We start from the raw sequence: 14,399 nt of genomic DNA, 5'->3' as shown, positions 1-14,399 counted from the left end.
ATTGGCTGATCAGATATTGCCATTAACAAGCTGCGGTGTACAGGTCTACCTAATAAAGGGGCCACGGAGTGGATGTTCAAACGGTTTAAAATTCAAAACGTTCGTGACATAAATGGAATAAGTATATTGGTGTGTTGCTCTTACAATAAAACGGGCAAACAAATGATCGTGTTAGCAAATAGAATTGTGAATTATAACCGTATCTTTAGCATTTACCTACATTTAGCTGTATATATATGTCTATGCTGCCAAAGATGTGACACAAACGGAAATTAGACTGTCGTTTCGCTTGGTGCCTCCTAACCTCGGAAGTGAAAGTGAAAAAGACAAACAACAAGAACGAGAGAGAGTGGTCTAGCTGGCTAGATCTTAGCTAGCGATGAGCTAAGTGGACGAACGTTGGGAGAAATTGAGAAGTAGATGCATTTTCGATAAAATAATTAACGTTATATCAATAGGATTTGTATAGCAATAGGAGAATGGCTACAAACTGACACGCATACCTACATGCAGTGGCAATGGCCGCAAATGTTATCGAACTAGCTAGCTAACGATTGATGTTAGCTACGTGCTTACTGCTAGCCAAGTAGCTATCTGGATAGCTTGCGAATTTAGCTAACGTTAGCTAACTAGACTAGCTCCAGCTACATCTGCCAACACAGCAGTAATTTATCAATACAACGGACCAGTTTGCGAACTAATGCCAGTTATATATTTGTCACTAACTTGTACTTCATAATAATAATACCGAATTAGTGTGCAAGCTGTAATTCTGTCGATATAGTTAACTAGCTAGCTAAGGGTGCTTAGCTAGCTAGCCTAGCCACTTATCAAATGCACGAGAAAAGTAAGTCGCAGCTAAAGTTACTTCCCGTTTTATCTTGTTTTAGCTAGAGCTAGCTACTCTTAGCTAGTTTATCTATGTGTGTTATTTTGCTTACTGGTTACTTGACATGCTCCCCGGCTTTTTAGCAATCTTGTAAGTTGGCGTCATTAGCTAAGTGAGTACTGGGCTGTTGTCGAAACGCATTGTTTAACTTGGCTTGCTAGTTACAGTCCAAGTTAGTCGTCAAACAAAAATACAGTTGGCTGGTTGGTTAACGTTTCCTGTCCAGGCTGTGGTCGTGTTTTCAAGAATGATCGCTGACAATAAACTTCCTGCCAGCTAACTAGCTAGATATGCTATTTCCAGCAATGCAGTCGGTTTGCATTTCAGCTTGCTAATGATGTAACCGTTCCGTTCTGTGTTTGGGTGTGTCAATGCATGTTGACTCCGAAACCGTCGTTGTGTTTCAGTGTACAGAAACATTCAACACTGATGCTGTTAATGTCATTGCCGATGTGTCTTTTAAGATGGTAAACTGCCTGATTTGAGGAAGCTAGGAACGCTTACGATGGTTTATATTGTTACAGTAAGTTAGCTTGCTCCAATACATTAAACGGGGGTTTGATGGTGGTTGATTGTTTTGTCATATTTTATTAAGGTTTAAACATAAATTCATGATTATTCGTCATGACACTTTGAACTGTCCAAGGTTTCACATGTAGTCAGTTACTCTAGCATTTACCTAAGATTAGTACCTAGTGTGTCAGAGACTAAATGGAAAAATGAAATTATATTTTGATTGAGGTATTTCTACCCATCCATCTGATATTTATGTACGTTCCCTCTAGCCCCTCTCCCCGAGTATTCAGGCAAGAGAAGGTCTGTGGGACATGAGGCTGCTGGATTGTAAGCCCTGTGATGGATAAGCCTGGCGATGGAGGCCGGGAGCCCCAGGACACAACCCCGGCACCTCAGGGTCGCAGCTGCAGAGGGAACACGGTGGGCAACGGCGTGTGCCACGGGCAAACACACCCCCACCTGCCTGACCCCGCCCTGCTTCTGAAGACTGGGGAACTGGTGGAGGTGGAGGGGGGCGGGGGGATGTGGGCCTCTCCCACTGTGGGAGTGGAGACATGCGGTGCCTTAAAGGAGGACCGGCAGGGAGAGCAGGAGGATGTGGGGGACTCGCCCGGCAGAGAGGAGCACGAAGAGAGAGAAGCCGAGCCACGTTTGAAAGAGCTCTTTGACTCTGGGTTGGGACCTGGGGAGGGGGAGTATATGGAGACCTGGAGGCTGTCTGGAGAGGAAGAGGTGATGGATGACCATGAGCCTCCCACACTATTCCCGGGAGACCCGATTCTTCAGGAAGAAGAGGGCGAGTCCGAGCCTGGACATCCGGGACACGATCAGTCTGAGGACTTGGACAGAGATGGGGACGAGGAGGAAGAGGCCGGTGACGAAGACCAGGAGGGCAGGAGTGACGAGGGGAGGGACTCCAGAGCCGGTGGGGACCTCGGGCCCCGAAGACCCGGTGGGGGGAAGAGGGGAAGAGGCCGTGGGGAGCAGGCACCGTCTGCCTCCTCCAAAGCGCCACTCTCTGGAGGCGGGCGGCACAAGCAGGCCAGGCGGCGGAACCACCACCACCACCACCAGGGCCGGTCCCGGGGCCCGGTGGGGTCCCGCGCGGCCGCAGCCTGCCGCGAGCTGCTGGTGGAGTCCCTGCAGCCCTGGTGCCTGTCCTGCCTGCGCATGGTGGTGGAGCTCATCGTCCTGGTGGCTCACCGCTGCGGGGAGGCGGTGGAGGCCGGCGGGGCGGTGGTCTACGCCTCGGGCTCCCTGCTCCTTCGCAAGGCCACCGACCTCCCGGTCCTGAGGGCCGAGGCCGGGCGTCTGCTGGGCGGAGCGCGGCGCTTAGCTGGCGGTCTCTCGGGCCGAGGCTGGCGGGTGGCGGCCTCCTGCCTGGCCTGCCTGCGCTCGGCTTCGATGCTGGGGTACACGCGCGCAAGGGCCCTGCTCGGGAGGCTGGCCGGCGAACGGGGGCAGAGGTGGTGGGCCGCGTTTCGGGACTCCAGGGCCTGGAAGGGGGTGGACGCCCTGTGGGAAAAGATGGGTGGCATGTTTCGGAGGCGCGAGCAGCAGGCCTCCCCCTGCGGTGTGGGGAGGGGGTCCCCGGGAGAGGAGCTGGAGAGACTGCTGGAGCTGGCTCAGATCCCTGAGGAGCAGCTGGACCCCTTCGCTGTGCTGGGGGTGGAGGCCAGTGCCTCGGAAACGGAGCTCAAGAGGGCCTACAGGCAGCTGGCTGTACAGGTACGTCTCTCAGGAGGAAAGGCTGTTTTCAGGCAGCTTGCTGTACTGGCGGATTTATCAGTGGTGAGGTTTGGTAATGGTTGAAATGATGGTTATAAGCACTTTGGCCCACAGATTGGCGGTAAGTGCCTGTGTCTGTGTCGTGCAGTACTAAACAAATGTTACTGAAGATTTGTGTCCAAACTAATAAAATGCTCTAGCTGCAGCTCTGCTCACCAGATAAAGGATTTGGCAGGTTTCTGTTTGACAGCAATTTGAAGGTCTGTATAAGGTTAGACCTGAAAGTGGATGCAACTCCATCTTCAATACCTGTCTTTCAGTACTTAACCTTTCCATTACTTTTCCTCTACCTCCACCCAGGTGCACCCTGATAAAAATAAGCACCCACGCGCTGGAGAGGCCTTCAAGGTCCTGAGAGCGGCCTGGGACGTGGTCAGCAACCCGGAAACGCGCAGGGAGTACGAGCTGTGAGTGAGACCCCACCCGCAAAAGCCACGGCCCAGAATATCTGAACATGCGGGTTTCTCATCACACCTTTAGTCACAGTTTTGCAAAAGAAATGCTCAGAATTTTGCTGTCCTGACTAATGCCTGAAAAATTTGGTTGGGCTTAAAGTTCCTCCAGTGTTTGCATTTTTCTTTGGAAGGAACTCCCTTCTTTCATTGTTTTGTCTTTGTCAGGACTTACATGATAGTAAAGATCATGATCAGGCTAGACTGTTGTTGAATTGTGACTATCACATTGCTGTAATACATTACTGATGTGTTTATGTCATTGGAGACTATGCCTGCTGGTCTTGTTCTGCATAAACAAAACTGCTTCTACTTTTTTAAACTGACAGTCGCTGCCGACCTGTTATCCTATTGCTGATAAATTTAGCAAGAGACATTTATGAACAAAAATAGTCCACACATACCCAAAGTGCATGAATGCAGTGTAAGTAGCTTCACTAAGTGAAGTGACACTAAGTGTCATTGTCCTTCACTTACAGTAAATGGAACACTGCTGCAGTATCGTTTAGCTCTGACTTTTGACCATGTGTCTGTGCAGAGTGCTGACTGACTGACTGACCGACTGCATGTTTTCTCCTACACAGGAAGCGCATGGCAGAGACTGAACTATCCAGATCCATGAATGAGTTCCTTATCAAGCTGCAGGATGATCTAAAGGAGGCCATGAACACCATGATGTGCACCAAGTGTGAGGGCAAGCACAAGTAAGAGCAAGAGAGAGAGAGAGACAGAGTGACTAAGAAACTTGAGAATGGGGATAAGAGGGTTTCACTACCTTCTTGTCAATCACAAGACACAAAGACCGACACAAGACACAGTTTGCAGTAGAAAAGTACTGTCAGTCAGGCATCAACAGTGTTGCTCACAGCATAAGGGTCACAGAGAATGCACAGTGCCCTGAGAACCGAGCAAGGTGTAAAATTCTGAGCCCTGATTGCTGATCAGAGCGGGTACTGAATTGGCATGGAGCGATTTCATAGGTCCAGTGGGGGTGCGCATATCTCCCAAGTCCTGCGTATCAGGGTATAAGCGCATAAGTCACACAAATGATGCATTTGAATATGATGAAAAGTAGCACGAGTGGAGGTAAGACAGGGCATGGCACTGACTGCAGGATGGTGTCCTGCATGCAACCTCCTTCACTGCTTTCTGAGAGACCTCCCCCTTCACTGCTTTCTGAGAGACCTCCCCCTTCACTGCTTCAGCACAGACCCCCCCCCCCCCCACTGCTTCAGCACAGACCCCCCCCCCCCCATCACTGCTTTAGGACAGACGTCCCCCTTCACTGCTTTAGGACAGACGTCCCCCTTCACTGCTTTAGGTCCGACCTCCCCCATCACTGCTTTAGGACAGACCCCCCCATCACTGCTTTAGGACAGACCTCCCCCATCACTGCTTTAGTACAGACTTCCATCACTGCTTTAGTACAGACCTCCTCCATCACTGCTTTAGGACAGACACCCCCCTTCACTGCTTTAGGACAGACCCCCCCATCGCTGCTTTAGGACAGACCTCCCCCATCACTGCTCTAGTACAAACCCCCCCCCATCACTGCTTTAGGACAGACTTCCTCCATCACTGCTTTAGGACAGACTTCCATCACTGCTTTAGGACAGACTTCCTCCATCACTGCTTTAGGACAGACTTCCATCACTGCTTTAGGACAGACTTCCATCACTGCTTTAGGACAGACTTCCATCACTGCTTTAGTACAGACCCCCCCATCACTGCTTTAGGACAGACCTCCTCCATCACTGCTTCAGTACAGACTTCCATCACTGCTTCAGTACAGACCTCCATCACTGTTTTAGTACAGACCTCCTCCATCACTGCTTCAGTACAGACCTGCATCACTGTTTTAGTACAGACCTCCTCCATCACTGCTTTAGTACAGACCTCCCCCTTCACTACTTTAATACAGACCCCCCCCATCACTGCTTTAGTACAGACCCCCCCCCACCCCATCACTGCTTTAGGACAGACCTCCTCCTTTACTGCTTTAGTACAGACTTCCATCACTGCTTTAGGACAGACCTCCTCCATCACTGCTTTAGTACAGACTTCCATCACTGCTTTAGGACAGACCTCCCCCTCTCTGCCTTAGGACATATTGCCCCCCCTGGAGCTGGAGGTTCAGATGCAACGCTTTTCGGAAATCATTTCTTTGCCAGTTGTTTCCCTGAATGTTTGGCACTTAATAGTGCTGGCAGGCAGACCAAGGGCTGCAAGCCGATGGTTATCACGGCTGTCACTAAAGCGCGTCATTAAGTTTTTTCAGGGTTGGGGATTTCTGGGAAGCGACAGCAGGTCGATTCAAAATGTGCCCACGGATCGATGCTGCAAAATGGGAGTAGGCGGCCCTGGTCCTGGAGTTCCTCAATTTAAACGTATAAAGCTATATGAACATGATCACTGGCTTAATGAACCCGGGTGACCGTGTTCTGGAGTTTCTCTGTGTTTCACCGTTGTGTTAAGCTCTGAATATTCATGCTTAAACTGGAAAGGAACAAACCAGAACCACCCCTGGCACATCACTAGGACTGGCACATGAAACCTGCTCTGAAACCATGGTTCTGAGGTTGGGTCCGGGGGGGTCCTGGGGGGTCCTGTGCATGCTGGTGAATGCTGGTTATCACTCCTTCCACAATTGCAGTGGAATTCTAGAAAGCTGTTAACTGTCATCAAACAAAATGTTAATGTTTTGAGCGATTATTTACTCTCTTACCCACATTAGGTGAGAGATTGCGATGCATGCCACGAAGAGTAACTGTCCCATATTCACATTGTGCTGTATAAAAGCAGCAAAACAGACCATGGCCACTGAAACTCACCAATTGCTAGATAATAAAGAATTCAAAGACAAAGCAAATGACAAGGAGCCAAGCATGCATTGTGTTACCAAATTTAAGGAAAAGAACGTGTTCAACAGCTTTGCGCAAGAGATTAGTTGGAACCAAATCCAGCATACACAGGGGTCCCCCAGGACCAAACCACTGCTCTAAAACATTATCAAGGCAGCTTTATCAAGCCAAATTAACTGTATCCACCATCCATGAGCCGTTGTGATTTTACTAACAGCGTGTGGTGGGGGTGACGTATTTACTGTGAGGAGCGTGAACTCCAGGAGGAGTGAAGCTGGTGAAGTGTGTGGACCGTGCGGTTCTGAGGGGCGCGCTCCGTGTGTTTTCCGGAACAGGAGGTTCGAGATGGAGAGGGACCCGAGCGAAGCGCGTTTCTGCGGCGAGTGCAACAAGCGGCACGGCGCGGAGGAGGGGGACTTCTGGGCCGAGTCCAGCATGCTGGGCCTGCGCATCACCTACTTCGCCTTCATGGACGGGAAGGTCTATGACATCACCGGTATGACATCGCCACTGCGCCCGTTCAGCCAGATCTGTAACTCGCAGTTTTTTTTTTAGCCGACACGGAGGTGAGTCACGTGCCTGACGTAAAACCCGGAACGTTCCAGTGAAGGTAATTAGGAACGCGGTAGTCATGCACAGGCACGGCACGTATAGATTAACGGGCGTGGGGGCAGAGTGTTCGTGCTGTGAAATGTTTCATTAATTACTCTCTGCATTTTAACAGAGTGGGCTGGTTGCCAGCGAATAGGAATCTCTCCTGACACCCACCGTGTGCCCTACCACATCTCATTTGGTTCAAAGAACAGCGGCAGTGCCACACGCCACAGGTACCCTCACACTGGCAACCACCAATTAGCCACTACTGCGGTTAAGATTTCCATTGAAAATGACAGCCGCAGTTGGCTCTTATTATGCAGCAGTTGTGATTTCAATTTGTCTGTTGTAAAAGGGCATGTATCTACATATTTATGTGCTTACTCTGATTTATGAATCGGATTTAAATGCAGAAGATTGATTTACTGTATAAATTGTGCGCTAAAAAGGCTAAGAAGTGGGAAGGGGGAATTGCGAACGTGTAATTACTGAGGTCTATTCAAAACACAGCTTTCTTGTAAGTATTTTCCGATGCAATTACATATGGAATCAGTAGGTGGCTCTACTCCTGTCTCCTTGGTGCCTTTTTTTGTGTGTGTAGCCAACTGCAAGGCATAAAATCTGATTATCACCCTTATTCATTATGTTACTGCTCAGTCATATAGTCCCACTATTTATTATTTATTCAACTGACATTTTCTGCCTGCAACCTTTGTTAAGTAAATTAACATGACTACATTAAATCACAATAATAATTTATGCTATAGGCCTGAACATTATGCCTGATGAAATGTGTAGGTAGGGGTGACTACTTCCAATAAAGGAAAGTGAAAATGGTCATTTCACCACCACAATATTTAAACAAGTTGACTTAAGTGGGTTGATTGTTGCGGGGCAAAAACGAAACAAACGGGTTGGTTGCTGAGGTATCTTAAATCAGTTGTCTTTGTACCACCATTCAGAACCCTTTGCTCACATTCAGAGCTCTGTCATCCTCTCCTACTATCGACGACCTGTGGACGATGTTCAAAGTGTAGGCTACAAGTCCTGTCAAAAAGGAGCAGCCGTCTATGCAGAAAAGAGCACATTTTAGTTGATGTGTAGATGGCATTATAGTTGTGTGAAACAAGGGGGGGGGGAGGGGTGCTATAAATATATATTTTTAAAACATTGCCACGGTGATGGAAATGTAACTGTGTAGCCGATTGTAAGTTGTCTGTAGTTGCAGCTGACCCCAGGTGGCTGTCCTGGGGCTGGGTAGAAGGCGGGGCTGGTTCAGCAGGTCTCCTTCATGCTCTCCGTCTGCTGTGCTGTTCCTCAGGACACCGTCCGAGCCGCCTCCCGGCCCGACCTCCCCTGCAGACTTACAGGACTTCTTCAATCGCATCTTCCACGGGGGAGCCCCCAACGGCATGGCCGCCAACGGAGGCTTCTTCCCCCCAGGGGCCCCCCCTCACCAACCCACCAGAGCGGGGCCCGGCCCCGGGGGGCCCTTCTCGCCCCCCCCTCCACACACGGGCTTCTTCGGGCCCGGGGGGCAAAGGGCAGAGCCTGGGGAGCCCCGGACCGAGGCCGCCAAACCCCCCCGCAGGCGGAAGAAAGTCCGCAAGCCCTTTCAGCGCTGAGCTCCATGGCAACACCGGGACGCTCAAAGCCCCATTGGCCCATACCCCCCACACACCCCCCCCACCCCCGGCCCCCAACCCCCCCCGAACAGAGACCGGCCGAACTGATCAAGCCGACGCGGGGAGCAGGCTTCCGTCCAGATGGCGAAGGCGGGGGTGGGGCAGGACTGTTTTCTTGTTTTTTGTTGTTTTTCTTTTTTTTTCTTCTGGGTTGATGTTTCTGTTGCACCTTTGGAAATGTAGCCATAAGATTCGAAAGCGAAGCCTACGGTTACAGCGACACAGTGGGGCACTTGTATTCAGCTTTGCAGTTTCATTTTTAGGTTCTGCTTTCTTGGCCACAGGTCACACACACCGCAGTCCTGTCCATAGTCGGTGCAGCATGGGAGAAGGTGGTGGGGCGGGGGGGGTGCGAGTCGGCGGTCCAAACGTTGCAGGCTGACGCAGATCATTCTGCAGGCACTCCGCTGGGCGCCCCTGAACACACACCGCTCCGGCCGGCATGAAGGAGGCTCCCGTCCCTTTATCCCGCTCACGCCTCCATGCTCCTCTTGGACATATGGAAGAAAAGATCTCTCATGTAGTCTCGAGGTGCTTCCAGTGAAGCATTTCCATGCTGCTCAGGAGCTGTAAAGATCCTTCTCCACCTCCACCCCCTGCAGACAGTTACCTGTGTCTCCATCACTTCCATTTGGCCATGCTGCCGCGGCCCCCCCAGGGCTGCTCCAACCGCTGAAGCCTCCATAGCTAACGTGATGGTCCTCATCCTGGTGTAGCCTCCATAGCTAATGCGATGGTCCTCATCCTGATGTAGCCTCCATAGCTAATGCGATGGTCCTCATCCTGATGTAGCCTCCATAGCTAACGTGATGGTCCTCATCCTGGTGTAGCCTCCATAGCTAATGCGATGGTCCTCATCCTGGTGTAGCCTCCATAGCTAATGCGATGGTCCTCATCCTGGTGTAGCCTCCATAGCTAACGTGATGGTCCTCATCCTGATGTAGCCTCCATAGCTAACGTGATGGTCTTCATCCTAGTGTATTCTCAGTAGGTGACGCAATGGTCCTCATGGATGGTAACTAGGGCTGTTCTGTGTGTTGGTCCCACGCCCATATCTGCTTGGCTGTGGAACGCAATGCCGTCCTCATCTCGTTCCGCCTGAGCCAATGGCCAGCAGTCCTCGTGGTTATAGTGTCGAGAGCTTTGTGAAGGTCTAGTTGAAGAGTTAGCCATTGAATCGCTTTGTTTGAAATTTGCCTCCCTTGCGTGGCTGTCTTTCTGCAAATATATATTTTGGTTTTGTTTTGCTTTTTCTGTTTTTTTTTGTTGTTTTTTTTAATACAGATGTATATTACGGTAAATGCAATGTTGGAATAACTCACAGAAGGGTGTAGAGCTACCCTGTTTTCTCCCCCTCCCCCCTGCCCGAGAAACATAATGTTTAAGTACTGGTTTGTTTTATTTAAATTTCAGAGTCCATGGGTTGAATTACTGTGGTTGATTTGAGATTGTGAAGAGTCAAGTTTCAGGCTTAATTGAGAAGTCTGCAAATGACTTAAAAGGCCAGCACCCAGAGGAAGTGGAGTTTTGAGAATCTCTTAAACTGTATATGCAAAAATATATATTGCAAAAAACAAAAACAAAAAACAAAAAAAAAAAACACATCTGTTTTGACAATCATCGGGGTTCAATGTGTGGGACAGTATTCATATTTTTGTTCTGTGTAAGTGGAGAGGCAGATTTTAATACAACTGTATTGTAAAACACAATGGCTGTTTTAAAAATGATTCTTTCTTTTATTTTTGTGTTGATAGTAAAGTTGATTTCCTACAGACTGTGGACTATTTATTTCATTAAAAAGAAAATTGCAAGTCCCTTAATTGCAGCTATTCTGCCTTCATGTGAATCAAGTCATTTTGCTTTTTTGCAACATCTATCAGGTATCAGTGAATCTGAACTCTAGCTGTCAGTGGTAATAAGAGAACACCCATCAATTATGTTGGGGAATTCAAATATTTTTTATTATTTTAATAAGTTTCTGTTGACTTGTTTTGCCTGTGAAGTCTGAGGTTGTAGGCTTGTCTCAGTCACTCTTGCCCCTCTGGCACATCAGTGGTCACTGAGATTTAGTTCTGTGTTTACTGGGAAATATCAGGAATTGTGTGGGCACTCTCCCATTCAGTGATCTGCATAAGTACATAGAGCAATTGAACTCTTATATTTTGCAGCTCTGTGTCGTATTGCAGCAGTACAGCTTCTGTTTGATTTAATGGCTGAAGTTGGAGCCTTGCTGAAACTGCACTCTCAAGTGAGAACTGGAGTGTGATTACAACCACATGCCTAGGAGGGAGCCAGCGAGCCTATTGTAGCAAGCTGGGCAAGTTTAGCATTCCAGCACAGAAGGGTGGGAAAGTGGTCTGCTCACACTTTACAATAAGGTTCATGAATTGGCATGAACTAATATAGTTGACATGAATTAATGATGGACAAATGCACGAATTAAGCATGAAATTAACCTTTCATTGGTTTTTATCCATTTGTTACATCATATTTATGTAACAAATGCGTTTTTTAACATGGAGAACATGTCTATTGTTGAGTTCTTGGCATCACACTCCTCTGTTAGATCCCCACATCTCCCAGTTATAAAAGGGTGCTCATGGCAGTTTATGTGATTTTGCCATGATGGACCCATTTTTAGTATCGAGAGAAACCATTACAGTTTTGCCTTGATAGTGGCACTGAAAGACCAGTATTTTAGAAAAAACATTTAGATTTTTCTTAAAGGTTGTAACTTATTTCAGCCATTTGTTAATCAGTTAAATTTTGTTCAGCCCCTGTTCTTTCATAAACCCAATTTTAGGCAAAAAATCCCAGTTTCATAATGTATTATTTTTATAGCTTTCTTTTCCACAGCTTCTTTTATGACTAATCCATAATTTTCTGTAAACTTGGAAACATCAGCTTTGATTTCTCCTGGCAGTGCTTCGTTGAACTTTTGGGTTGTCTGCTAGTTCAGAGAATTCGGCCTCAATTTTGGACCTGTGTTCGCCACCCATCTCCATAACTGGAAGTATTTCCACAAGTGGCTACTCAAGCCTGCTGCTCTGAGCACACTTAGTGTGCTTCTTTATTGCCTCTGTCAGTTGGACGACTGCCAGAACCTTGCTGGCCCCAGCTAAGAGCGGGCCTGTGTGAATCTTCAATGTAGTAACTGAAACTGAGAATTTTACCAAGTAAAATCAAAAAACGAAGTCAGGTTTGTTATGTTCCATGTGGTGCTACCGAGGTTTCTAAAAGCAGCTGTAATCTGACCCATATTCCTATATTATTTTAGAGAGTGCTTGATTTAATAACTTTGTAGGGCAACTCGTATAATTGCCTGAATGGACATGTGATACCTAGATGGCACTATAAATACATTATTAGAGGAGATCATGGCAAGGAGATGGCCAAATAATTATAGAATGTTCCCATTTTAAGTGCAGATACATCATATCCATATTTGCTTCAGATTTTTGGATATTGTTCAGATTAATTCACATGCTTATCCAGTATTGCTGTGTTGAACAATGAGTTAAAAGAAACTGGTCTCCCTCCCTGTACATATTAATTCTGAGACATTTGTTCAAACCTCATCAATTCAAATAAACTCTGTTCCTTTTACAGTTTACAGTCAAGTAAAATTACTTCCACAGTATGGATTTTGCCGTTTTTGGGCTGTTAATTATCCAAACAGACTGATCAGTGGGGCTAAATGTCCCTTTCACAAAATGACTGCCTGTCACTCACAGATCCTGGCCACCTTTCCTTGATTAAACAATGTGTCCAAAGTCAAGAAGCCTAGCACAAAAAATTGTTCCCCAGTGTAATTTTCTTGGAGATGTGGTTATGAACAGACACATCAGACAAGCTGCAGATATTACTGGCCAGTACTGTCTCAATATATCACATCCTCATTAACCTACTTAAGCCCCTCTGTGTGCTCCGCTAGTGTTATTTTCAACATAGCAGTCAGTCCACTCACATGTCCCAATTACCACAGTCTGCCTTTTCAATTCAAAACCTTTATTATTCATTATCATTATTCTGTTGAAATAAGGCTATATGGGCCATTCTACAGAAGTCACGGAAGTTGCTGTCCACCTCTGATAAAAAAATGGGTGAATATAGTATTTTAATGCTATATAATTCATGAGATCATTTCACACTTTAATATAACCCAAAATATAAATCATAGGAATAATAGGTAGATAAGTTGAAAATAAGGCGGCACGGATGGTGCAGTGGGTAGCACTGCCGCCTCACACCAAGGAGGTCCTGCAGCAAGGGGCGGCCTGTAGCATAGTGGTTAAGATAAATGACTGGGACACGCAAGGTTGGTGGTTCGATCCCCGGTGTGGCCACAATAAGATCTGCACAGCCGTTGGGCCCTTGAGCAAGGCCCTTAACCCTGCATTGCTCCAGGGGAGGATTAGTCTCCTGCTTAGTCTAATCAACTGTACGTCGCTCTGGATAAGAGCGTCTGCCAAATACCATTAACGTAACGTAACGTAACGTAGCGTAGCGTAACGTAACGTAACGTAACGTAACGTAAGGTCCTGGGTTCGAATCCCCGTCGGCCGGGGCCTCTCTGTGCGGAGTTTGCATGTTCTCCCCGTGTCTGCATGGGTTTCCTCCGGGTACTCCGGTTTCCTCCCACAGTCCAAAGACATGCAGGTTAGGCAGATTGGAGAGTCTAAATTGCCCATAGGTATGAGTGTATGAGTGTGTGAGTGAATGGTGTGTGTGCCCTGCGATGGACTGGCGACCTGTCCAGGGTGTATTCCTGCCTTTCGCCCAAAGTATGCTGGGATAGGCTCCAGCCCCCCTGCAACCCTGTTCAGGATAAGCGGGTTCAGATAATGGATGGATAGTTGAAAATAAACATTTACACTGTGCTTCCTATGGGTAGGTCGCTATCCCCACTATCAACCCTTAAACTGGAGCATTAAAAAATATTTAAAAATAGAAATAATGTTTTCCAATTAATTGACTGGTCTCATTCAATAAAACATATGTTTATCAAATGCTAGTTGAAATAATACAATCTATTTTGTAATTCATTACATAATTTAAAAAATCTCTTGAAAAAATGCTTTCCCCCAATTTTTATGTCAAACACAACCGAAACACAGTTTGAGTCTGTGAAGTGAGCCTACTTGTAGGAAATGAGGCTGCCTTCATCTGAGTCAAGAAAAAAAGGTGTGTTGCTAGGTTTTATCACTTTGATATATGATATAAAAATCTGAAAATTTTAAAAGAAGCCGGAAGGTTTTCATATTGGACAAAAAGAAAAGGATTTCGTAACAGTTTTAATTGAAGGGAAGGTCCATCTGCACAGATAAGGGGTTGCCAACCATATGCTTGCTAAAACCTTTGTTCTGTGGCCATGTGGATATATAGTGAGCTCCACAACGTTTGGGACAAGGGAATTTTTTCTTGATTTGGCTCCGTCCTCAATTTGAGATGTTTAATTAAACTATTCACATCCTCAGCTTTTATTAAATGGTATTTATACATTTAAATTTTACCAAGTAGAAATGACAGGACTTTGTATACATAGCCACTCCATTTCAGAGCACCACAATTTAATTGCCAAATAAAGAAAAAATATCAGTCCAAAACATGGGGC

General features: G+C 47.0%; 1 protein-coding gene across 5 annotated transcripts; it reads left to right on the top strand.

Moving 5' to 3' along the window:
* The first annotated feature begins 36 nt into the window (after nucleotides 1-36).
* Nucleotides 37-10,605, top strand: dnajc14 (DnaJ (Hsp40) homolog, subfamily C, member 14). Of its 5 annotated transcripts, none has more exons than XM_061220986.1 (8): nucleotides 282-847; nucleotides 1,354-1,412; nucleotides 1,675-3,133; nucleotides 3,494-3,600; nucleotides 4,230-4,349; nucleotides 6,842-7,002; nucleotides 7,231-7,333; nucleotides 8,422-10,605. In XM_061220986.1, exons 3-8 carry the CDS (start codon nucleotides 1,745-1,747, stop codon nucleotides 8,723-8,725), a joined length of 2,184 nt encoding a protein of 727 aa, XP_061076970.1. In that variant the 5' UTR covers nucleotides 282-847; nucleotides 1,354-1,412; nucleotides 1,675-1,744; the 3' UTR covers nucleotides 8,726-10,605. The 5 variants fall into 5 exon arrangements, with proteins under 5 accessions (XP_061076973.1, XP_061076970.1, XP_061076971.1 ...); XM_061220988.1 differs by having other exon boundaries at nucleotides 301-416; XM_061220989.1 differs by lacking the exons at nucleotides 282-847; nucleotides 1,354-1,412 and adding an exon at nucleotides 37-129.
* Nucleotides 10,606-14,399: the final 3,794 nt, after the last annotated feature.

The sequence above is a fragment of the Conger conger genome, chromosome 14 (genome assembly GCF_963514075.1).
Source record: "Conger conger chromosome 14, fConCon1.1, whole genome shotgun sequence".
NCBI classification, from domain to species: domain Eukaryota; kingdom Metazoa; phylum Chordata; class Actinopteri; order Anguilliformes; family Congridae; genus Conger; species Conger conger.
The sequence above is the reverse complement of the archived record's forward strand: the minus strand, read 5'-3'. Positions and strand labels throughout refer to the sequence as shown.

Excerpts from the sequence above, each read along its gene's own strand:
- dnajc14 (XM_061220989.1), top strand. The coding sequence starts at position 1,745 with ATGGATAAGCCTGGCGATGGAGGCCGGGAGCCCCAGGACACAACCCCG. Across the intron at positions 3,134-3,493 it reads ACAGGCAGCTGGCTGTACAG|GTGCACCCTGATAAAAATAA; the intron begins GTACGTCTCTCA and ends ACCTCCACCCAG. Across the intron at positions 7,334-8,421 it reads GGCAGTGCCACACGCCACAG|GACACCGTCCGAGCCGCCTC; the intron begins GTACCCTCACAC and ends GCTGTTCCTCAG.